General features: G+C 43.0%; 1 protein-coding gene across 11 annotated transcripts in view; it reads left to right on the top strand.

The window, feature by feature from the left end:
- Positions 1–24,835, top strand: part of HEPACAM2 (HEPACAM family member 2) — a 474,652-nt gene that overhangs the window by 101,311 nt on the left and 348,506 nt on the right. For all 11 annotated transcript variants that reach the window (XM_085631003.1, XM_085630992.1, XM_085630993.1 and 8 more), the window contains exons 2-3: positions 5,424–5,774; positions 20,418–20,702. In XM_085631003.1, the coding sequence (XP_085487129.1) occupies positions 5,424–5,774; positions 20,418–20,702 (636 nt within the window). The remainder of the gene's footprint in view (positions 1–5,423; positions 5,775–20,417; positions 20,703–24,835) is intronic.

Raw genomic sequence — 24,835 nt, 5'->3', positions numbered from 1 at the left:
CAGAGCTTTCCGACTTCTCTGAGTTTTCACCCAGTAAATATTGTAAGGTTGAGCGTTCTGATATTTACTGTATGGAAAGATCCTGTAAATAGCGAGACATGCTGATTTTGGAGCAGAAAGTACCATTATTCACAATGTATTCCTCATAATAATGTAGAAAACCCACAATAGGTGCTGTTTATTGCACAGGTTAAATTCTGAATGTTATGTTATGTTATGTTAAGCAGTTTTATAAAGCGCAACAGCTGCCTCAGCTAAGAGGCGTCCTGGCGCTAAGCAACTGAAGAGCAGTACGCAGAAAACGCTCAAGGCCTACGAAGAAGGAAACAAGAATCACAAGGTATTGGTTTTTAATGGGTGCAATAAATAGCACCTGTTACTCTGAGGCACTTATACTAAAGGCCTCTTTGTACCAAACCTAGGGCCTCATATCCTGCTGCTTGTTGCAGTCCAGTGGTGTTGTCCATGAGAACCTGTACCAGCCTCCCTTTGAAAGACGGTACGACTGCAGACAACTCCCACCAAACAAGAGTCCTCTGATCTCCACCTCTCCCAGTTGACCTCCCTGGCACAGTAGCGACAGATTAGTCGTGGTGGTGGGGATCTTTTGCAATTTCCTCCTAAACGTGAAGGGAATCCGACAGGTTCCTGAGGTGCTGGGCCCACTGAGACTTTAGGTTACACTGCAGGGCCTGCATATGCCTCCTGGCATAGTCGACAAGAAGGATGCAGGAGATCAAGAGGGCAAGAAGCCTCAGAGCCTCTCTAACTGAGACCCACGACCAAGACTAAACAAAGGGATCAAATCCAGAATGCCCAATACTAGTTGCGACTGAAGAAAGCCCTGTACTGCACCTTATCCAAGATGGCTCTAATAAAAGGGAGCCTCTACAAAGCAGTTAGGTGTGACTTCGGCTTGTTGATTGGGAACCCCAGTGATCTTAGGTCTGGTGTTCTCTGGAGGTGGTCTATGATTGGCTGTGGTCAGCCTTCCTTCAACTTTCAGTTGCTGAGGTAGGCAAAAGCTAATATCTCCAACCTCAGAAGAAGTGCCACGACCACCACCATAACTTTCATGAACACCCAGGGGATACTGGTGAGGCCGAGTGGGGGGGAGGAGGGGGGGCAAATTTAAAGCTGCGGGTAACATCTGTGGGACTGCAGGATGGGTATATGAAAATATGCATCCTGCAGGTCCAGGGCTCCCATCCAGTTGCCTGGATCTAGACAGAAAACACCTGGGCCCAGTTGTGTATTTTGAATCCGTCCTTCTGCAGGAAGGTGTTCAGAGGGTGGATATCTAAAATAGAATGGAAGCCTCAATTCTTCCTCGATATGAACAAATAGAGGGTGTAAAAAATGTCCCTTTTTTCTGAGGCTGGTGCCCAGTCTATGGCTCCTTTCGACCCTGCACCTCTTTCAACAAAATGATCAGGTGCTTCTCTAAAAGCCACTCTTATGTGGATGGAAGATGTGGAAGGTCAGAAAGAAATGAAAGAGATTTGCGCTTTTGATTGATCTGGAGAGTACATTTGTCAAATTTGATTCTTTGCCATCCTTGCTGAAAGTGTTGGATCCGCCATCCCAAAGGGTGGTAGTGTGCCACTAAGGTCAAGCGAAAATAGCTTGGAGGCTGATGTGGCAGGGTTGGGGGAATGGAATGATTGCTCTGTTTAATGACCTGCACATTCTCTGGCCGAACCCCCGTCCATAACCCTGAAAAGACTGGAGTGCCTGCTGCAGAAATAGTGGGGCCCAAAACTGCCTGTATGTCAACCCATGGAGTATTCCTGAAAGAGACGAAATTTCTGGATAAAATGCCTATGAGGTGCCAAAAGGCGTGAGGAACAGGCTGAGAAAAATTCCCATGCATGCTGACAGATGTGCACACCAGCCCTGAGATACCCAATTGCATGGGCATCTAGAACACTGGTAATAATTTTTGGTTATGAGCAAACACAGATCATCCGTGAGGGATATGACGGCAGAGGGCTGTTGCCTTCACCAGGAGTTAAGTGACACGACTATAGTGGTGGGGACATACCCATTTTGCGGTCAGTAGTAATCAATGGTGTGAACAGGCCTTTTTACCTGTACCACTGGAGTTGTTCCTACTGTCTCACTGATGTATAATTCTGTGGCTCTGCACTTAAGTCACCTTGGCCTGCATGGATTGTGTGTAGCACCAGACAGCATGTGATACTTGCATGCATACGCTGAGATGCCTATGCCTGCCTCTGTATGGTACATGACATGAAGGTGTGGGTTCCATTTTAAAAACAAAGGGCTTGGAGAGGTTATTGAAGGTGAGGACTGCAACCTCAAAACAGAAGATATGGATTGCTCACATTTCTGAGGGTGTGGTGGAATCACACGCACTGGAGGAAGTGAAGCAGAGCGAACTCTGTGCCAATCAAAGGTCTCTGATTCCAGGAAGAGTTACTGGTCAGTGGGGCCTGGGCTCATTGTCAGGGAGATGGTGAGACTGATAAGGTTGGCACTGCGTACCAGGGAAACTGTATGGAGGCTGATAGTCAGATCTGCTCTCCATTTACTGCCTTGGCCTATGTTGTGGGTCAGTCAGAACTGGAGCCACTCCTGCTGTGGCAAACTGACCCTTTGACAATGGGCAGTGCAGAGGAGAGAGATCCATAACCCAAATTTCAAAGGTTCAGACACTAAATCGAATTTGTGTCGGGATCTGGTCTATAAAGGATGCTTGTGAGCGAAGCGTGAGACACTCAGTACGGTTGGTACAATTGCCAGGTGGGGGCCAGTGACACGTAAGGGCCATCGTCCTCATGCAGTGTCAGTCAGCAACCCGATATATGCTAGGATGGAGCCACCATGAAGTAAGGGCCATCGCCTGTATGCCGAGCTAGCCATTGACCCCCCCCCCCATGTGTCAGGAAAGGGGCTGCCGTGGAAGCAGGGCAGTTGCCTATGCTTGTCCACCCAAGCTGCTGTGAAGAACACTCATTGATTGCAAGTAGCAGCGGAGGAGGACATCCAACACTGATGCAGGCAGTCCGAAGGCTGATGGAGGCCTGAGGAGTCATTGAGAAAAGCCCACAGGAGATCATGGACCCTAAGCTGTGGGAGACCAGAGACGCCAAGACGCACCTAAGCCCTCCCACACTTGCCACCTGTTGGGCTTGAACAGGTTAGGTAAGCCTGTTCAAGTCCAACAGCCCTTCAGGCATTCAGCGACTGATGACAAGATCTTGTTGACCATGTCCCAGAAGGCGTGAATATATCGGCCAAATAGGCAACTGACACTAACAGAACCAAAGATTAAGCTGGCAGATGAAACTATCCGGTTCCTGGATGCCTAGATTCTCTTTGACTCTCTGTCCAGGTTGTTCTTGGTGAACGAATTGCAGTTCATATTGCTGATGAAAGCTTGAATCACCAGACTCTCTGGAGTCATGTTGAGTTAGAAAATCGGGGTTGCCTGCTGCTGGTCTATAATACCTCACAACTTGCCTGTTTGCTTATTTCAGGGCAAGAACAAGGTTTCTTTCAGGTGCCTATGAATGCGTCAGTGAGGGCTTTATTGAGTTTTAGCAAAGGTTCAGAAGAGGCCTTTCCTGGCTACCATACCTCTAAGAGTGCATTAGTCTTCACCTCCACAGAAGGGGAATGTAGGTCCAAAACCTCAGCTGCACGTCTAATCACCGCAGCAAAGGAAGCAGTTTCGTCTGTTGTATTTCTGTGGAGAAATCAACCCAGTATCCAGCCCACTAGCCTCCTGCAAATACATGTAGAGAATGTCATCATCCTAAGGAGGGGAGAATCTTTTCAGTTGTCATCTCTGAAGGATGGCTGACACTGGCAGAGCCAAAACGTTGGTGGAGCACCTGAGTGAATGTGGTGTGTCAAAGGGAATTTCGGATGTGTTTTCGATTGAGACTGAGATGAGTTTGTCTTTGAGTTGAACACCAGTATCAGTAGAGAGTCCCCCTCCAGAGCTAGCGGTGTCAGGGCATGAGTTGAAGTTGAAGGAACTGGCACAGAGTTTGGCATCAGAGTGGAAGTCGGAACCGAAGCCTGTGCAGAACCTAAACAGGTTCCAGAGGCGCAGAGGGTGGCAAGGTAGGATGCTCTGGTGGTTACATGACTGGAGGCCCTTGTAGACCTTTGGGGCCTGAATGCACTTTACAGGGAAGCAGAAAAGGGCTAGTCAGGCGCAACATCGTCTCCCTAAAGAACTTGATTTTTTGCGGTATCGCGGATGACGGCAGAACCCATCACAACATCACAACATCAGGACCAATTGTGGAATCTGCTCTTCTGTGGATTGGAAAAGAGAGTGGCGCGTTGACGCTCTTGTGACTTCTATGGAGACAGAAAGGGCTAGGATGGGGTATGAGTACCGCTAGGCTTTCTTGTGTTTCTTTGGTTTGAATTTAGCCCAAGACTTTCGACCATGAATAGGACCTGTCACAGGAATGACCCCAGAAGTGGGAATGGGTCAGCGCTCTCGACTTGACACAGGAGCAGGACTTGCATTGCTTCTTCGGGTGTTCAGTGGCTTGCAGCTTCACTTCACGTTTCCAGATTGCCTTTGGATTCATGAAGGCTAATTCCTCCTCAACTTGGAGTTGTGTCTGCAGCTCAGCCATCAAAGGCATACCTCAAGCGGGTATGTCAGACATTTGTTTGTAACAGTCTCAGCATGGTTTTAATCTGTTAGTTTTTCAGAGGAAATAGTTCCTTTGCACCCTAGTTTAGAATTTTTGAAGAAAAGATCTTGGCAAAACGCTCTGGATCCATGTTTGTTGGCACAGAACGAAAGGAACTGGCATTAGAGCACATGGGTGGCACCTATAAGCAGCTCTGTTTGTCACTTCCAGACAGAATTAAGTCAATGCAGAGTCACACTGTGTCACTTTCCGGCATGTGGGAGCACTGCTGTGTAAACGTTTACAGATCCATTCTGGACCTGGGGATTTCTAAAGGTGAGAAATCTGCAGTTAGAAGTATCCATCCGAAATGTACACAGTGGTTAGCATTAAAATATGGCATGGCTCCTGTGCTCTGGAAATAGGTTTGATATTTCTGATATGAACTGTATAAATGTTCCATCTGCAGTAGCTGAATATCTCAGAGTTACATCAAACAGGTGATGCAGAGATGGAAGAATTTGTGTCAATTCCTAATCATTTGCAACGTACAGGGAATAAATTACATGGTTCTCATCCATAATAATTAAGTGTATTTGAAAAAGTATATTTATTCTTCATTCAGGTTATCCAACTGATATGATCTGAGAAAATAAGGAACTGAGAAAACTCAATTTATTTACTGCTTCATTGAAAGGAGTCATTTTGTTCTGTTGCATGACAATGAATGTGGCTGTCTTGGGCTGTGGAACGAATGGTATTGTGGGTCATCACTTCTCATCTTTTGTGTTTTTGAAGGCACCTGTTCAGCACTGACGCTAAGGGTTCCAGCGCACACTGTCCATGGCGTTGAGGGACAGCCTCTGGTACTGCCCGTGCACTACAACTTCAAGAGCACCGCCACCGGGATCCAGATCATTTGGCTGCTCGATCAGCCCCAGGCTTTTTCGAGATACCTAGTCACATCTGTCAACCAGTCTGTGGTGCCAGACCTGGAATTTCAGCACAAGTTTACCCTGAGGCCTCCCAATGCATCACTACTGATCAATCAGTTACATCTTAGTGATGAAGGCAAATACATTGTGAAGATCAATGTGGAGGGAAGCGGGACCATTTCTGCAAGCCAGAGCATCCAAGTCACTGTCAATGGTAAGAACACTTTATGGCTTATATTTCTACTTGTCCAGCTACATTATGAAAAGAGGGCATCCAGAATAGAGAAAAACAGTCCCTTTACCAAGTTCTGCTTTGTTAACAAGCACCCACAATAGGCTTTCTAGTGTCTGATGATGTCACCTTGAGTTTTGATATCTACTGTGACATCATTCACCGACGGCCCCTTTAATGTGGATTTGGAATCATGCACACAGTTATGCCCCTCTACCCACATCTACCTTCCTCCAGAAGTTAAGAAAGCTATTTCGTAGTCTCGATTATTTTATGCACAAATTGCTGTTCCCGTGAATATTGTCACTGGCTTATTTTGGCACAGAAGAAAACAGGTGATTTAATGTAGGTTTTCTATATTAGGCACAATGAACTGGCTACGACTGCAGCTGGTGGTTGGAAAAAGCTGGTCGTTGTTTACTGACCGGAGAAGGAATCCCAGATTGAAGTGCAAGTTACAAGATCTGTCCAGCAGCAAAGTATAAAAAGTCAATAATTCAGTGGGAGGTACGTTGTAACTGCGTGGGCTGCTGTGCTTTTGAAGCCCTGCGTGACCTTCATGGTGCAAACAACAACATAACCTTTCCACGCTTGTGCACACCAAAACTGCCCCGATTTCACAGTCATTCACTGGTCGCCAGACTTGCTATTGCCACTGTTTTCTTGGTCGCCACAGTTCACTGCGAAAGTCTCTGGTATCTTTAGAGACGAATACGCTTTGCATGCAAATAGCCAATATGCGTTTAAACGCGGGTCTAGGACTGCTTGTTTACCTTCCCGATATCATGAAGGAACAGTCCCAGTTTTTCACCAGCTGTCCAGGCAGATTTTGACAAATTTGGAGTATGCCCCGGTTTTTAGAGAGGATCGACTTAAAACAGAGGGAGGCAGGTTTTATGTACTCTAAGGCAGGACGAGTTAGCTGCTGTCAGAACACAATTTAATTAGAAGGCTGGATTTCAAAGTTGATTTTAATTTATTTCATTAATGCACAGCTGCCTGTTTTTAAATGTTGATGCACACTGTCATTTTAGTTATTATTCTGTACCACTCTGGCTGATGTAAAAGTGTAGTCCTTTTTCTATGTTAGTTGGTTGATGGTTTTCAAAATCTGGTGACCTTATGTTAAATGTGTTTCTTTTATCGGATGGCTTCAATTTACTTCAGTCCTATGAATTTTAGACACGTTGCTTCTTTCGCAAACTTTCACACACTTTATGTTAAAATGTAATGTATGATAAATCCACCTGCTCTTGCATAGAGCCTCATTCACAGAATTAGGATCTGCAGATAATTACGGTTCTGAGTGGAACTCAAGTACAGCCCAATGTAGTTAAGGCCTCATTTATGAGGCATTGGCATACACGTCTTCTTGCTGCTCTGCCGTACACCAATGTGAAAGGGCAGGAATGCACTGTATTTATGAAATACTGTGGATTCTTGTCCTTTCATCCTACGCTGGTGCACAGTTTACTGCCTAGCGCCAATGTAGGCACTCTTGCACTGTAGTGCAAGGTTGCTTTCTTGCAGGCAGAATTGTTTTTGTGCAGGAGGGGGCATTTTTCCTCTTGGAAAGAGGAAAAAAAACAGGAAAAATAAAAAGTATTGCTCCTCGTTATGCCTGCTCTGGGAAGGTGTAAGGTTTTGGCGCTGTTCCAGGTTTACGTGATTAAGTAAATCTGGGGTAGCCTCAAAATCCATGGGTGTTGCGTGGGAAAACCCACTGCAACGTCCATGGAATGCCTCCTTAATGCACAGTAAGGCAAGGCAGCGACTTGCGCTGCTTCGTCTTACTTCATATCTATGAGGCCATGCAAAGCTACGCAGAGATACGATTGAGAGTCTTGCCCCACCGGAGCATCAGATAAAGTTACGCTCTGGCGGGGCAAGCTTCTCATAAAAAAGCCCCTTATTATGGCGCATTTCACACAGTACTGCATACAAGGAGACAAGAGGAAAAGTGTTATGATAGGTGTGACTCTGCAAGGTGCACCGAACAGCTACAAACCGGACGTTTTTGGTAATCGCAAGTGTTTTTGCTGATGCTTCCCACATAGGAAACAAATCTAAAACTGCTGAAAAAGGAATGGTCTAGCAGCACTGGATTAATGCTTTCCCTAAGGGCATCTGTATTTGACGCCATTGCCACTCGTTCAACTCCTGAGATGTCCCCTCAGTTTGTCATGTTTCTAAAGTTGATAATTGAATTCAATTACTTTATTTGGATAAAAACATATCCATAAAAGAGCTGTTCGCACATAGCACATAAAATAGACACATTTTCATTGATCATAAAAGCAATGCAATAAAGATGTTATTTATACATTGCACATCATGTTGCGTGCACGAACAACAGTTTTCAAGAAAGCACCCACGCAAAATACTAATTTATCATCTTCCTAGTTCAAGATAATCCTATATGCAACCCCAAAATCAACAAGGGTGTGTTTTTTAAAAACGGCATTAAAAACAACTTAGTGCACTGTATATAAATCTTGCAGAATAAAAAATGTTGTGTAGTTTGCCCAGTCGGGCAGTCACACGGGCATGGCAAAGAATCAAGATTAGCATAAAAACCAAGGGGGAAACATGATAAAAAATTCACTGTGCCAGTCCTTAAACGGAAGAGGAGACCCCCCTTCCAACGGCCCATAGGTTTAGTGGGATAGCTAGCCAACTGATAATGAGTATTCTTGAAGGACATAAAAGTGGCTACAGTTGATTTCCTGGATTCCCTATCAAATCTGTCCTTTCTATAATGCATATATAGTGCTGATCTGAGATCTTTTTTACTTACAGTGTCTGTCTCATGTGGGCTATCAAGGATATGTTCATAATCAACCCTGCTTAAACTGGATCTCAGTACAGCTAGCCATGGGATGTCCATGACCTTTTCACACTTAAGGCAATCTATCATAATTTCTCTTGTGAGGGGCGCCGCTGGATTTTTCCAAATGGCTAGCCATAATAGAGCAGGTGGGGCCTTTATAGAATCTTCAATATAGTGTACATTCAATTCGCTGTGACAAACATATTGAGACGTAGAGATAGGTGCTCCCAGGAGTTTCCGACAAAACCTATTCTCCTCGTACTGGATGTTACAGCTCTTTCAGAAGCCCCATACCTCAACGCCATAAGTTGCCGTGGGTGTACACTGAGATTTAAAACTTTTGAAAATGGCTAAGATAACCACGACCTCCTGAGTTGGGGGATGACCAAGACCGAATTGATTGCTTTGGAAAACGCAGTATACTGTGTGATCAGACCATGAACCATTAGCAGCAAAGACCAGCCCCAAGTAAGAAAAAGTGCTAGTGCATTGTAAACTTTGGTTACCCACAAAGATAATATTTAAAAGGCGCTTCCTTGGCCGGAAAAGCCATTATAAGAGATTTTTTAAATTAGTATATAGGTCCAAAGAGGCCATAGAATTAACAAAGCCCCGCACAAAAAGGCGCAGTGCGTTATAGGTGTATGACCCATTAATACTGTGTCATCAGCGTAAAGCAGGGCTGGGAGTGTATAACCATTAACTCTAGGGACGCCTTTAGTAAGCACTGTTAGGGATGCGTGCAGGTTGTTAATATATAAAATAGAGAGTAACGGGCCAAAACACATGCCTGCCTGACCCCTCTGCAGACTTTGATGTCATTAGAGACCTCCCCACCTGTTTTGATCCTGACCCAAGCTTTCAGATCCCTATGCAGATATGCTAAAAAATGTACTAGAACCTCATCCAACCTATATTCCAATAAAATTGGACCACAGGCGGGACCAAATACCATAATCAAAGGCTGAAGTCAAATCCATAAAAGCCAAGTATATTGGTGACCGCTGTGCAATTGTGTATTTCCCAATTATTAGGTTAAGGTTTAGGCATTGTTCCATAGTTCCTACCTTACTCCTAAAACCAAGTTGACAGGGTTGTAAATAGAGTTCTCTTCAGTCCGGATTTTAATCTTATTGTGTATAGAACTCTTCCTAGAATTTTCAATGTGGTGTCAATCAGGGAGATGAGTCTGTAACAACCAGGCTGAAAACGGCCCCTTTTTAAAAATAGGGACAATAATACTGGTTGAACAGGTGCTTGGTAACGAGGCATTGGTTAAGTTATTAAAACATTTAACAAAAGCGGGGCCCAAAAGTCTGGTTTGTACTTAATGAGGTCAATAGGTAACCCATCAGGGCCTGGAGCTTTATTGCCCAGGCTCTGATGTATAGCTTCCTCAACTTCGGACAAGGAAATTGATATTCCTGTAGGGGCCGGGAACTCGTACTGAGCTTTATCATGTATGGGGGCTCTATATATTGTAGAAAAACGAGCTACCCACGACTCACTGGTTATATTGCAGCTGATAGGTGTTAGTGTTTGTCCCATTGCTCTCATGAGTTAAACAGCGACCCAAAACATTTTTCCATTCTTTAAACTAGCGGCACTAAAGAGTGCATCCCAACGTTCATTTAGTAATTCTTCCTTCCTCTGGGAGATAGCTAACTTATACTTCTTTCTTAACAACTGAACTGAGCGATGACACCTCGGTTTTGTCGATAGGGTCTTGCGTAACTGACTATGTATCGCTGAACACTCCCTGGGCCCATGAGGTGTGGTGGCAGTGAGTACTGCAGATTTTATGGCTTCACAAAGTTTAATAAATGCATAAATTACCTCAGGATTAGGTTTCTGCACTTTCAAGCAGGAATCAAAGAGTCTTAGATTTTCCTTGACCACCCTAAGAAACAAGTCTGAACTATTAATCCCTCGCCAAACCAGTCATAGTTTATCTGTGGAAGGTACCAAGTTCATAGCACCGCATTCTGTTTTATATGTGACCCTGGGGGACAATCTCAACACCACTTTGATCGGATTATGAGTTGATAATTAAAAAGAGCTAAACTGACTAGTACCAATAAATATCTGTTGTCTGGCAATACTGCCAAGGCACTTCCTTGGGGGTGAGTGAAACTTACACTTTACAAATATGTGTGTTAATAGGATGCTAAAAGAAAGGGAACATTCCTAGATCTTGTGGTGGTTTAAGAGGAGGGAGTTCTATACAGTGTTATTTTCTCTGTACAGAAAATTGTAAAAAGTTTGCTTGGCCAAAGCAATGTTTTAGTGCACTTCCTCTAGCAAATAGCTCTGCCTGCAATCCTCATGGACAAGTGCAGAGAATAGGGGCATGCATAGGAAATCTTCATTAGCTTAGATTTTGAAGACCTCTGGTGACTTTTGAGAATTCCTAGAAGTTCAGAAATCCTCAAAAATCGTAGTCGATGGGTAGATTTCCAATTTTCAAACTGTATTCGTGAATAGGGCCCATCATATGAAGGGAAGATGTTCAAACGCTTGTGCCCCAGCCAGACTCATCTTAATTTTGAGCTTCAGTTTCTACTCTTGTCTATTTCAATATTAACTCCTTTCTGGGAAGCAACCTGCACTGTATAGTAGAAAGAGTCATTACGAGCGGGTTTAAAAATAAAGAAGAAAGCATTCACTGGATATGCAGACAATGAATCAGCCTACTACCAACAAGCCTTAACATGATGGGTGCAACCCACAAAGAAATGCCCAATTTTACACACTCAACGTTTCACCTATGCAGGGCTTAATTGGTAAAATATAAGTCCGGGTGCACAAAATATTCCTTAGGAGACCCCCACCCAGATTAACCGTTGGCACCTCCCACTTCCACCATATGGAGCTGCCCATTGCCTGCCCGGGCAACGCCTGAATCCGAATTGCAGTGTGTGAACCCGCCTTCATCAAGGATGGGACTACTGCCACACATGGATAAATTCTACCTTACATGCCAATGTAGCACCATCTCATGCCATGGACAGCCATAATAGCTCAGTAATTACCACGGACTCCCTCTTTTCACTTCAGAAGGACAAACAGTGCTCAAAGGTAGCACTGTCACCAGCCTGCTTCACAGCAGACCATGCTGGAGGTATACCATAAATGGCAACTGAAGTTCCATTGATGTAGGGACAACTCTTCCGCTGCATCTCTTATCCCCTCGTACAGTGCATGTTATAATGTAAGAGTTGTAAAGAAGCTCAGCCTGACTTAGACCCTGGTTACATTTGGGTCAGTAAGCTTTTGGTACAAACTCACATTTGTTCCCAAAATGGGATCACAAATTGGGCACAAATTGCGCCAGATGAAAGATTTTGCCCACGCGATTGGCAGCAGGTTAAATCTGCCACAGAGCATTGGTACATATTCAAATCAAATCAGGTGTTTGTTAAGAGCGACTACTCCCCCGTAAGGGTCTCAAGGCGCTGTGGGGTGTGGGGGGGGGGGGGGGGTTCGCAGGTTCCAGTCCATCAAGGAGGGGGTCTGACGAAGAATCAGGTTTTGAGGTTTCTTGCGAAGATGGGGAGCGATGTTATCTGTCTCACGTGGAGCGGAAGGTCGTATTGCATGCAGCATTTCCATGGCCCCTGACCAGGTCAAATCAGGTACAAATTGGGTGTAATGTGACATTACAATATAGAAACAGGTGCAAATTGTGGGTCCGCTAAATACTTCATTCTGTGGTAGCGGTATTTACTCGTGGTGCAATTTGCACACGGGATTTCCAGCCCCACTGTAATCACAACCTTAATCTGGAGTTGCAGTAAAATGAAATACACCTTGAAGCAGTACAGGGGCAAGTGCATCGCATGGTGTCTGCTACGCAACAAAGTACATCGACCTGGGACATCAGCATTTGCACTGGTTAAATGAAGAAGAGGGCCTGACTCCTGGTCCAAAATTTACGAAATAGAATGTCTCCAATTCGTCAAAAGCACTTTTTGGGTGCCACATCAGGTTTATGAAGAGCTGTATAAATAACATTTAGAAAGTATACATAATCACTTGTTCCTGCAGGCCATTTTCATTATAAAAAAATATATTGACACCATCGGGCAGTAATAGGCTTGGCTGCCTCAGGCCCCTCACAATTACAGCGCGTCATCAGCCCACTGAAGAGGGTATTGGACATTTTAAAACTGAATCCGAGCAATAGATTTATGACCTAGAAAATAACATTCGAGGAAAGTCAGGACGGCGGGCCCGTCAAGCACACCATTTGCCTGCTCACAAAAAGAGTGAAGTCCGTACTTTGTTATTTTGTATAATTCTTGAAAAGTTTATACTTAAAGAGATGAAAATGTAGCAGCTTTCGATGTGCAAGCGAAGCCTGAGAGTTCACGTTTGTCTTTCTTGGCCTTTTTACTAGGATAAAGCCGCAGTGGTGTGCAGTGGCGGCTCGCCGAGGTAGTGCTGCGGGGCGGTAGGGCCGGGCGGGGATTGGGAGAGGGGCAGGGTGGGGGGTAGTAAACTCTGGCATACGGCCGAATGGAGTTAAGTATATAAATAAATAAATAAATAAATTTACATTGCGCGCGCTGCAACTCTAACTCGGCGATGCAGCTCGCGCAATGTAAATTGTTTTTTATTTATTTATATACTTAGCTTCGTTTGGCCGTATGCCGGACTTTACTACCTCCCACCCTGCCACTCCCCCGCCCTGCCTCACTGCCCCGCAGCACTCCCTTGGCAATCCGCCACTGGGTGAGGTATTCTGGCACAGGTGTAATGCAATAAAAAGACACCTGTATTACAGGTGTGTCTGTAGACAGCAGCGACAACAGCACAGGCACACATAACAACAGGTTGTACTTTGAATTGCTGGTCGAGGCAGACAATTTTTGCCTTGTATCAAGGGATCATCTGCCATTAGATCCAAGCTGAAGGGGAATGCAGGATGGGTTAGGGGATATACTGCCAACAACTAAGACCAGACTATATTTGTATCAAGATGTGTGGTTGAACAGACTGATAATAAATGCCAACGCGTTTCTAAAACCAAGATTCAAGTGTTTATGCCACCTCTTCAGGCAGTATGTAAACCAATGCTGCCCCTTCACTGTTTGGCACCTCTTTGTAGTATACGCTCAAAGTTTACTGGCTTCAAGACTGACTGACAGCAGAATCTCAGTCCGTCTGAGGGCTGGTACGTTTTTTCACACCACAGCAGTGAATGTTGGCTGTGGCGTACCACAAAATGACAGGCCCAACTGCGGAATGCGATGAGGGTCCTTTGTGTCTTCCATATCTTATAGATATTCATTGGCCTTGTGCTGAATGGGGGCCACTGGACAGCAGTAGAAGTGGGGGCGGGGCCAAAGGCAAACAACAAAATATTCCATAACTATTTTATTGGTCTTTCACCTTAATGTAACTGCATATAAAATACCAAACGCCTTAAATGAAAAATAAATGCTAGTTAACCTAATCAGTGGCAAATGCACTATTTTACGTTACGATGCCTCACTGGGTAATGTGATCAGTGCAGGTGTCTGTTTGCGTAACCAAAGAGCCACAAAATGGAATCCTGGTTGATGCCGTGGGGAATAGTAACTTGTGTATTTTTAGTGCTTCGAGGCCCCAAACTGTGGCAGGCAGCATTTTGAATATGTAAGTCATTATTTTAAACTTGCATCAAACACAGAATTAGATAGGCTGCCACAAAAATGCGCAAATGATTTAGGTTTAAGATAAAAACAGTCATATTTTTAACAAGAGGTACAAGCCCCTTGTGCCATCCATATTTGCATGGACAATGGAACTCTCAAATCAAAAAGTAAATTTAAACCCTGAGCTTAAGGGACTATTGGTCAGGGAAACAGGTTAAAATTGCATTGTTTGGAGATGGTTATGCTTTCTGAGCAGTCCCTCGTTTTCCTTAACCAAATTGTTGGAAGAGTTAGAAAAAGTCCTATAAGTCTCTGGATATAAAGTTAACTATAGCAAGTCTGTAACTATGATGGTAGGGCAACATAGGGGATAGTGCAGATAGAAGTGAACAGCTAAACTACAAACATGGTCTCCTACTGTGGTGGAATGTTTGGGAGTGGTCTTGCCATTAAATGTGAATCAAACATATTGTTACTTTTGATCTTACCACAAAAAGTGCTAAGAACTATGTCGAAAAAGGGGTGGAGTTTTATTTGTAAGAATATATCGCCTGAGTGGAGAAAGCCATGCTATACTGATTGCAATACGATGGAGGAGTAGGGGCTCCAGATATCCACAGATATATTGTAGCAGTACAATTAGCACCAGCTGTGACTTCGTCCTTACAGTTCAAAGAAAAGCCCTGGTGTGAGCTGGAGAAAGAGTCGTATAGGATTCAGTTGTTTGACTTGTTCTGGTTGCCACCACGTCCGCATAAACACTGTGGAAACTTGTTGGACTCCACCGGAAGAACACTATCATCGGCATTGAGTGTGTCTTACTATGCAACACCTTATCCCTTCTCCCTCCACCCAGATGAAGAGTAACCTGGATTTCCGGGGATGAGTCACTACAGATACTCGTCCTAGGCTGATGGTCAGGGTATACGTTAGGGAATATTGAATGATGGAGGAACACTAAAGAATTGTTAGACATGACATCCTTGGTATGTTCTTCCCACAAAAGGTTTTTGCCATCACCCCTCTTGATTTCTGAATTGCTTTTTGTTGGCATTAGGACTCCGTGCACTTTACCTCTGTTAACCAGTACTAAATTGCTTGTAATCTATCCCTAAAACATGGTAAAATTGGCCTACACCTGATGGGCACATTTAAGTATATAGTACTACATGAACCAATGGCCTGTAAATTAAGTCCTACTAGTGGGTCTGCTGCACTCATTGTGCCACCCACTTCAGTAGCACTTCAAATCATGCCTCAGGCCTGCCTTTGCAGCCAGTAGTGGGGTTTAAACTGCCACTTCGACCTAGAAAAATTAACCTTTTGCCGGGCCTTATCCTTCCTTTTGAATACTATAAGTTACCCTTAAGGTAGGCCCTAAAAAGTCCTTTGGGCAGGGTGCATTGTTTTTAAAAAGTAGGACATGTAGGTTTAAGTTTTACATAACCTTATTAGAAACATACGTCCACTCCCACCCTCATGACTACACATCGTACACCATCTTTATTACCACATTTTCAAACTTTACCAACACCTTCCACAAATATGCCAACACAACAACATTTATTCTCCCACCTCTCATCCACTACATAATTTAGAGCCTTAAACAATGATCAATATGCTCCACCACCACCTCTGACCCACACACTTTCCACCCTAAAAAGATGCTGACAAAATGAACAACCTGCCACTCTTCACATCTTGCCAAATTTTTTTCAAACCAGATTTTATTGGTTTTAAGACATCATCATCAATATACATGAGCATTCCCCACTTCATATCTAGTACCTATTGTACATAATATATTTAGTCTTTATTCTTTGGCATATTTCTCTTAACATCCCTTTTTAACGAAACCATGCCCCCTCCCCCCTTGAGTTGCACTTGTGTGAACATGTGAGTGCTTCTGTGTGCTGTTGGGTATTTGTATGCCGATCTCCGGGATTCTATGCATTGTGGTGTTGTGGCAACAGTCATCTCTAGGCTGTGTCTCTCTTGTCCACTCTCCCGCTCTGGCTCTACCAACCGAGGGGTGCTAGCCCCACTATTGTTATCCTGTCCGCACAACTTGCCATCTCCATATCAATTACACAACAAGGCTACTCTACAAAAATAACACAGCTCAGCATCTCACTGTCAACCACCATCTACACACGTAGACCCTACAAAATGCCTTCTAAGCCTGCTGAACAATGAATACGATATAGAAAAACAACACTATTGCAACTCTCATAAAGTTAACACTAGCACTAATGCTGCACCTGCTACAAATTCAAAATATACTGCCCACCCTTCTACAAAACAAAATCACACCACCACCAAAACACAGTCTCTAAACTGAATACTAATAAATGCTTGATCATTCTCTAAAAACAAGCACCACTTCTACGACTTACTCACTGACACACAACCTGAATTACTCTCCATAACTGAATCATGGTTGAGAGATGACATTGCTCCAGTGTTGCATGAAGAAGTTCCTCCAGACTATCAAATTATCACACAAAATCTGATAGGCAAAAGAAGAGGTGGACTAGCTGTTATATTCAAGAAATCTCCCCCAAAATAATGACATTTCCTTACAAGGTTGTGAGACCCTCATCACTAGATGCAACCCAACACCAACTTCCTCCTCCTTTACAGGCCACCACCTCACAATGCAACATACCCATGCATGTTTCTAGATAAGGTTTCAAAGCATAGAACACTAAACTCCAACCTATGCATTCGTAATGACCTAAATGTTTCGTTTGAGAAACACATTATGCCCATCTAAAAACTATCAACACTGGCCTAGTCACACTACACCTACATCAGATCGTACACAAACCCACACACATTGCTGAACACATCCTAGATGTCATTTTTACAAATCAAGAACTAGTTACCTTTCAAAGGATTACTCGAGTCACGTGGTCAGTCTACCGTTTGGAAGCTTTCTAATATAAAACACCACAAATCAACACACCCAAGACCACCTTAGATGCATCCACCTATCAACCATGGAACAAACTCAATTTTGAATACTTAGAAACACAACTAACATCCAACACAGATTAGACACAATAAAGTCAGTTTAAATCTTTGAGTGTATGCAGGAAGCTTTTGATAACCTGCTACCACTGAGAACAACATAACAAGACACAAAAAGAAAAGCACCTTGAAGAAATACAGAACTAAAAAAGATAAAACAACAAATTAGAAGGCTGCAATGAACCTGGCTCAAAACAAGCCACAATCAAGACAAACTTCACTTACGCAAACTTAACAGAATATACAAATCAATATTCAAAAAAGCTAAAAAAAAAAAAAGGTACTGAATTTAGAATGCTAAATGTGCAAATAAAGAATTTTATGAAATTCTCACCAAATTTCATAAACCTAAATAGAAGGAAATCATCCCATTACTCAAGAATTCATGGACAAACTGGAAAATCATTATACAAGCAAGGCAGACACGTTGGACTCTTATTTAAAACAAAGGAAAATCACCAGCACCAATCCATTTAAAAAATCTCCTCCAAAAGTAGGCTAACCCAGGCTCTTCATTCCCTAAAAAAAATCACAAACTGAATTTATGGATCCTGTCAAAGCAAGCAGGCCTACGGGCTGCCCTCCTGACCCTTGTCCACCACAGTTATTCAAGAACATTATTTAATCTACCTCTGCTGCCACACCAGTAAGGAAAATCATCAATAATTTTTAACTCCGGTAATCTTTCCAGAAGCCCTAAAAAAGGCATACTAGGCCCATTATTAAAGAAAACAATCCTGGACCTGCATTACCACAACTACAGACCAATTACAAATGGACCTTTCCTGGGCAAACTGATAGAAAGAGCACCACACGCTCAAATATCTAAATTCAGTGAAAATAACTCCATACTTCCAGACTACCAAATTGGATTCTGCCCAGGAAGAGGCACAGAATCTGCCATCATCGCCATCTGGAATGACCGTAAAAACACAATAAACAGGAATGGGGTTGCTGCACTACTTCTCTTGGACCCCTCAGCTGCCTTTGACTCAGTTGACCAAGACTGCTCTTGACTGGATCACATCCTACCTTCAAAACAGAACAAATGTCATCCATACTCCCCCATTCTCATCCAAACTGTACTTCACAAAAGCAGGGGTCTCTCAAGCCTCTATCATCTTGCCCATACTTTTCAGCATCTACATGAAGTCATTACGAGCAATGATCAATGCATTTCAGCTCACATGCTATAACTATGCAGATAACACACAAATTCTTCTAAAACTGGAAAGCCCCAAATACTTTGGAAACTCATAAATCTTCAGTTGCCTCAGACTGTTTGATCAGTGGATGATATGGAGTCATCTCAAATTGAATGTTATCAAAACAAAAATACTCACATGTGGCGATTGGAAAAACTATGACCCACTCTGCACCTGGCCTGACAATCTGGGACCACCTCCTAAAGTATCTAAGGAAGTAAGAAACCTTAGAATTACAATGGACTCCAAGTTAACATTGAATGCCCAAAAGGAAAAATTAGCAAGACAAAACTTTATCAACATGAAAACACTGCGACACATCTTCCCCCAACTGGGATTTCCACACAAGGTCCAGGCTACTAGTACTGTCTAAACTTGATTACGCTAATGGCCTCTAGAACACATGACCTTTAGCTATAATTAGACTACAATCGATTTAGAACTCTGCTGCCAGACTAGTCCTACAAGTAAAGCCACAAGCCTGCATCTCCCCTGCCTTGAGGGCCCTACAATTATTACTGGTTGCCAGAAGATCCACATGCAAGTGGCTTTGTATCACCCACAAAGCAATACATGTAACAGGACCGCTTTCAGCAGAATTTAAGTCACCAAATACATTAAATAAAGAATCTTGGCTCAAGATTGACAGCTTACCTCAAAACCCCACCATACAGGAAAAAGACCATAGTTGGTGCAACTTTCTTTGTTCAAGCAGCCAAACTATGGAATTCATTACCCCAAATATAAGATCCACGGATAATATCTTATCTTCAAATTACTCAAGAGTTAGCTCTTTCTTACATAATCACCATACTCAAACATTAATGTACAGCCTATCCCTGTGTATGTAAACATTTATAATTTGTTTATGTGTATGTATCTAGATATGTGTATTTCTTTGTACAACTATGTATAATAACTATGGTTTTTAAAATATTTTGATGTTCTTTAGATTGACTTAACAAATGTATACATTACTTATTGTTAAATATATATATTATTCTATTCTTAACATGTTTATAGGTCACTGCATAGTTTTTATATAACTTATTTGATTTGATGCTTGTGGGTCTCTATTTTATTTATCACAGTATGGAAATATTGTCATAAATATTTTATCTACAAGCGCTTCACTATTTAAATATTGAGGAAAAAAGATAACACATCTAAAAAACATGAGATAACAAATACACAAATTAGCTCCAAGGACAGCAACACTTGAAAGCCTGAATTTACATCTCAATATATTATCTTCCTTATACATGTATACCCTTTCTATGTAGTCATTTATCTATATATTTATGACTTTACCCATAATGTAGAAGAAAAAAGAACAAAATGTAAATACATAAATAAACTTTAATTCTCTCCAATTCACTTCTCTGTCTCACCCAATACCTCTCTCAATATATCCTCTGCCTCCACTCTCTGGCTCATCCCAAACCTTATCTTACTACTATGATCTCCCAAACAACCCTTTCTAAATTCTTACCTCATGTATCCCTCCTTCGACTCATCCCAAACCTCATTTTACTGCTATAATCTTCCAAATAACACTTTTAAGACGCTTCCCACGTCTATCCCTCCATTATCCTATTCAATCCAACTAACAGACTCACATGTCCACCACTCAAATTAACTCATATTTCAATGTACTACTCCACCACAAATTGCTTTGGGTTTCTGGAGTAGTGTGCTACTTGCCGAAAAGCACTTGGAGGCCCCGTTAGGGGTAGTAAGCGCTATATAAACACATTTACAATTATCTCTCACAGTACAGGGTAAAAAGACAGCAAAATGAATGCCCCCATGAAATGTAGTAAATAATCACCAAAGAAACCTAAAGAAGCCACTGGGCACATATAGCACTACTTAGCAGAACTGAATATTAAACTGAACTGTGCCCCTTCCTTTACAGTTCCAGTGACGAAGCCTGTGATTCAAAGTGAACCCATCTCCGGGGCTGTGGAGTATGTGGGAAACATGACCTTGGTGTGCTCGGTTCGGAATGGGACACGGGTCTCCTACCAGTGGCTGAAGAATGGGCAGCGCCTCCATGCCAGCCCCAGCTACACCTTCTCGCCAAACAATGCCACACTTTTCATTGCACCTGTCATGAAAGAGGACATTGGTAATTACAGCTGCTTGGCATGGAACCCTGTCAGCGAGATGGAGAGCGAGCCGCTCACACCAACCATCTTTTGTGAGTACAGGAAATATTTATTTTGTATTTCATGTTCAGGCAACTGGGGGTGATGCTCTGTGGTGAGATTACTGACTTCCTCAGTACTTAAAAGGCAGGCTTCTTTTCAGAGATGCATAAAGCACACAGATCATGCTCATTACAGAGTCATGTTTATTAAAATTGAAAGTAAGTCTCACACGTACACTGTACCATTACATATTTTTAATTAAGAAAGTGTCCCGCTGCACCCTCCTGTTTTCTTCAACATATCCATACCAGCCTCAGCTGAAATTCCAGTTGTCCAGATGCAAATGGTTTGGGTGGGGCCAAGGGGCAGATATGCGACCATTTTTAGTGGTCGCTAACAGAGATTCCGTTCCGTTTGTGACCGCTAAAATGGGTTTTGCAATGGACCCAACCTATTACCGACTCAGAAATAGGACTTCCGCGTTGCTATTAGGAAGGGGCATGCAAAGGGCATCCCTTCCTAATTGCATGTTGCAGGGGGATGTACAATTGTTTAACGACCAGAATGTTGGCCACAAAACAATCACAGTTTACTGCCTACTTCAAGTCGGAAAGGGAAAGGGGTACCCAAGGGATCCCTTACTCTTTGTGAATGCTAGCAAAAATGTGACCACTGCCTAATCTCATAAATGAAAAGGAAACTTGCCAGTTGTCTTTTTTAAATGAATCCCGTTTTCCTTTAAGGAAAACGAGCTGCATGTAAGAAAATAAATTGCTTTATTTTATTTTAAAGGGAATCACAGACATGGTGGTCTGCGGACTCCAGCAGACCGCCACCACTGTGATTACAGGCCATTCCCAATAGGTCGCAAATTGCGGCCTACCTCATGAACATTCATGAGGTAGGTCATATGCGACCCCATTAGGAATCGCAAATTGGGTCTGAGACACATTAGTGCATATCATTTTGCGACTCATAAATCGCTAAATTAAATAGTCGTTCATGTAACCCCAAGTTCCTGCAGTATATGGAAATGGATAACTGATGAAAAGCTATGGTGTCTTTTGTGTCGATTGGGTTCTTTGTTGGTATCTTAATTTAACAGAAAGCATGCCCCTTGTTTGTTGCTGAACATGTGTAATCCAATGTTAAAAAAATACTTGTATCACATCTAACTTAAACTTCATTGTGATAAAAAAACAAATAGAGTTATAAAATAAACCCGTAAAATGTTACATTAATCAGTTGATTCTATACAAAACAGAAACGCTTGTGAGAAACTATTTCAGAAGTGAGATCATTTAAAGTGTTGCACAAAAACTTAACACAGTGCCTCTAAGTTAAGCCTGACTGCTCTGTGCCAAGCTACCAGAGGGTTGAGCACAGGCAGGGCTGGCTTTAACACTTTACATCACACACACATTGCACAGAGACAAACATACCTGTGTAAATCAGTGTAGAGGAAATGTTACAAAAGACAGGAGTCACATGTCATCAATTCTGGTAGGCAGTATAATTTAAGGGTCCTTGGACTGGACAAGCACAAATTCAGAATTTAAAATGTAACACCATTGTAAGAGGTTTTCTTTCATAATAAGAATTGATTTCTACCCAAATTAACCCTTTTTGCAAAATTAGGGTAAGGAAAGAGTGGGCAAAAAAACATATAGCTGTAATATATTCCTTGCAGTTTGCATGCAGCTCTTTGATGACAGTTAATTAATAGCTCATTGTTCTATTTTAATTTATAAACTGCAAGTAACAAAAGAATCTCTCTGACAAAAGCGGTAACCCACTGATCTATTTATATTATATGCATTTTGTGATCTGCTTGGTGCACTTTATTCGCAGCAGGTATGTTAACCCTCTGTGCTAAGTTACGATAAGTCAAACCTTCCACTAGACAAAACTCAGGTCTCTCTTCAGGAAAAACATTAATCACTAGAGTTATCTCAACACTTTTATTGATGCCTGAAAATTGCTGGAGACAAGGAACAGGGCATCAGGTGCTTTTAAATCCATTACGATGGCGCCCTCTTCCCAAGTCCACGCCCAGTGCAGTGGCATCGATCGCACTACCCTTGCGCCAGCCCCTGAGCACAGGTTAATTTGGGAGTTTGCTTGTGACTCCACACTGACAAGGATTGTGGTCGCTGCTTGAGAAGGGTTTACCACACTCAACCTGTAACCCAATTTCTTAATCTCACCATGACAAGAAATGGACATCTACTAGTAAAATAGACTAAATACAGTGTAAAGGTAAGTAAGAAAAGCACGAATTTCCATAACCATGATATAAAAACCAACATGGAAGCAACAAGTGACTTACCCAAAAAGGGCTACATTGATAGAGCTCGAAATGGATATTTCCTGACTGTGGTCCTGCCAGAAACAGCGTTTGCAGTTTGTTTCAGGAAGCATTGTATTCCATACTTCAGCATCCACTTTCTGCGCGCGCATTGCATTACTGTGTTGTCAATTTCAATCTTGTGCATTTGGTTCATTGCTTTTCTGCCTGTTTGGGGTTCATCCCTCCCCTGGAGCACAGCTCTTATACCATGTTTGTCACAGGTGAATGTCTTCAATGCTGGCACAGGTGCCATATGGGTTTTACTTTTTACAATCTTGCTACAGATTGCTTTTTTTATTGAGACCTTGCCCCCTTTGCTCTCTGTTCCTCCCTTCTCCCGCCCAGACACTCTTCACATCTCTCATTGGATCTGTCCTTTTCTTCTCCTCTAGACTGCTTCTCGTACCCACCCAGTGGTTTGAATTTGTCTGCAGCTCCTGCTGCTTGTCCCCTTCCTGCCAGGTCACATCCGCTCATGAGCGCCTGGCGAATTCTTATTGTATGACATTCATACTGAGGTTTTGCTGTGTTGGGTTACAATTTTATGCATGGCAGTTCATTCCAGCTGTGCATGAGGTGGTAGCAGCCGTTCTACGTAATAATAGTTGTAGCCGGAGGTGGTTACAAACAGTGGTTAATTTGTGAATAATGAGTGCCGCAGCTCTCGTTAGGAGGCAACTGGCACCTGCCCATTGCTCCTATTAGCGCCACCAATAACAGAAGTAACTACTAAACATGAAACTCTGCAAGTGGTCGGAGGATGTGGTGTAACGGCATGAGCTGCCGACTTAGAAGCTGGGGAACCAGTTTTGAGTCTCGGCATAGGCTCAACATCCAGTGATTGTGGGCAAATCAGTTAATCTCCCCGTGCCTACAAAAAATGAAGTTGCCCTTAACTGGTGCTTATGAAAAGTGCTCCAATACCTTTGGGTCGAGTTCGCGCTAAAAGTACCGGTGTTGACGATTAATGCCGGAGCCGAACACCGGAAACCACCGGTAAAGCCATATAGTGAGTGCTTTGATGCACTTGATGTGTTTTCCTCCCCCCTGCTCCTTTTAGTAATATCTGGACCCTGCAACACCTCCATCCCACTACAATTACACATTGCTGCCAAAGATTGAGCAGGCACAGCATCACACTCAGTCTGAGGCACAGAGAGGCTAGGTCACATTGCAGGCAAAGGGGGCTTTACTGGGAGAAGACATTGGTGAGTTTTATTCTTATAAACACACTGACACAGGCAGACTCACTGATACTCATAAGGACACACAGACAAACATCACACCTGCTATGAAAATTGTGAGACCAATTGACATTGCCAATGCTTGTTCTCATTTCCATTAATTACATTTCTTGATCACAATGGCAGTAACCTTGCTTTTAGGCCCACGACTAGATGCCACAGCACTCTTCAAATTATCTTTCGTCAGGCCATTACGACATCTGTTGTCTTTGCAGCTACATTAATTGATTGTTATTCCTGAGGCTGCTATGATATACCTATTTGGGATCCAGGTTTAAGTGAGAGGCGTTCTTATTGGGATGCTCTGTCCAGTGGTCCAGGTTAAATTGCTGTCAAAATGTGGGCAAGGAAACATGTCAACCTCCGTAACTCGATTCTAAAATCTCTGGAGTGTTTTACTATGCACGGGGAACACACTCCACATTAAACTTGATAGGCATTACCTTGATGTATTTGTGGCTGAGGTCCCTTGATCACTGTGCCACTGGAACCAAGCCGCACAGTACTGGAGAGCCTCAACCATGGCGAAACCGGACATGTGTTGTTTGTTTTCCGGTTCAGGGAGAATCTGGCCTGTCAGTTTGGGCAG

This window comes from Triturus cristatus, chromosome 10, assembly GCF_964204655.1.
Source record: "Triturus cristatus chromosome 10, aTriCri1.1, whole genome shotgun sequence".
NCBI classification, from domain to species: Eukaryota; Metazoa; Chordata; class Amphibia; order Caudata; family Salamandridae; genus Triturus; species Triturus cristatus.
The sequence above is the reverse complement of the archived record's forward strand: the minus strand, read 5'-3'. Positions and strand labels throughout refer to the sequence as shown.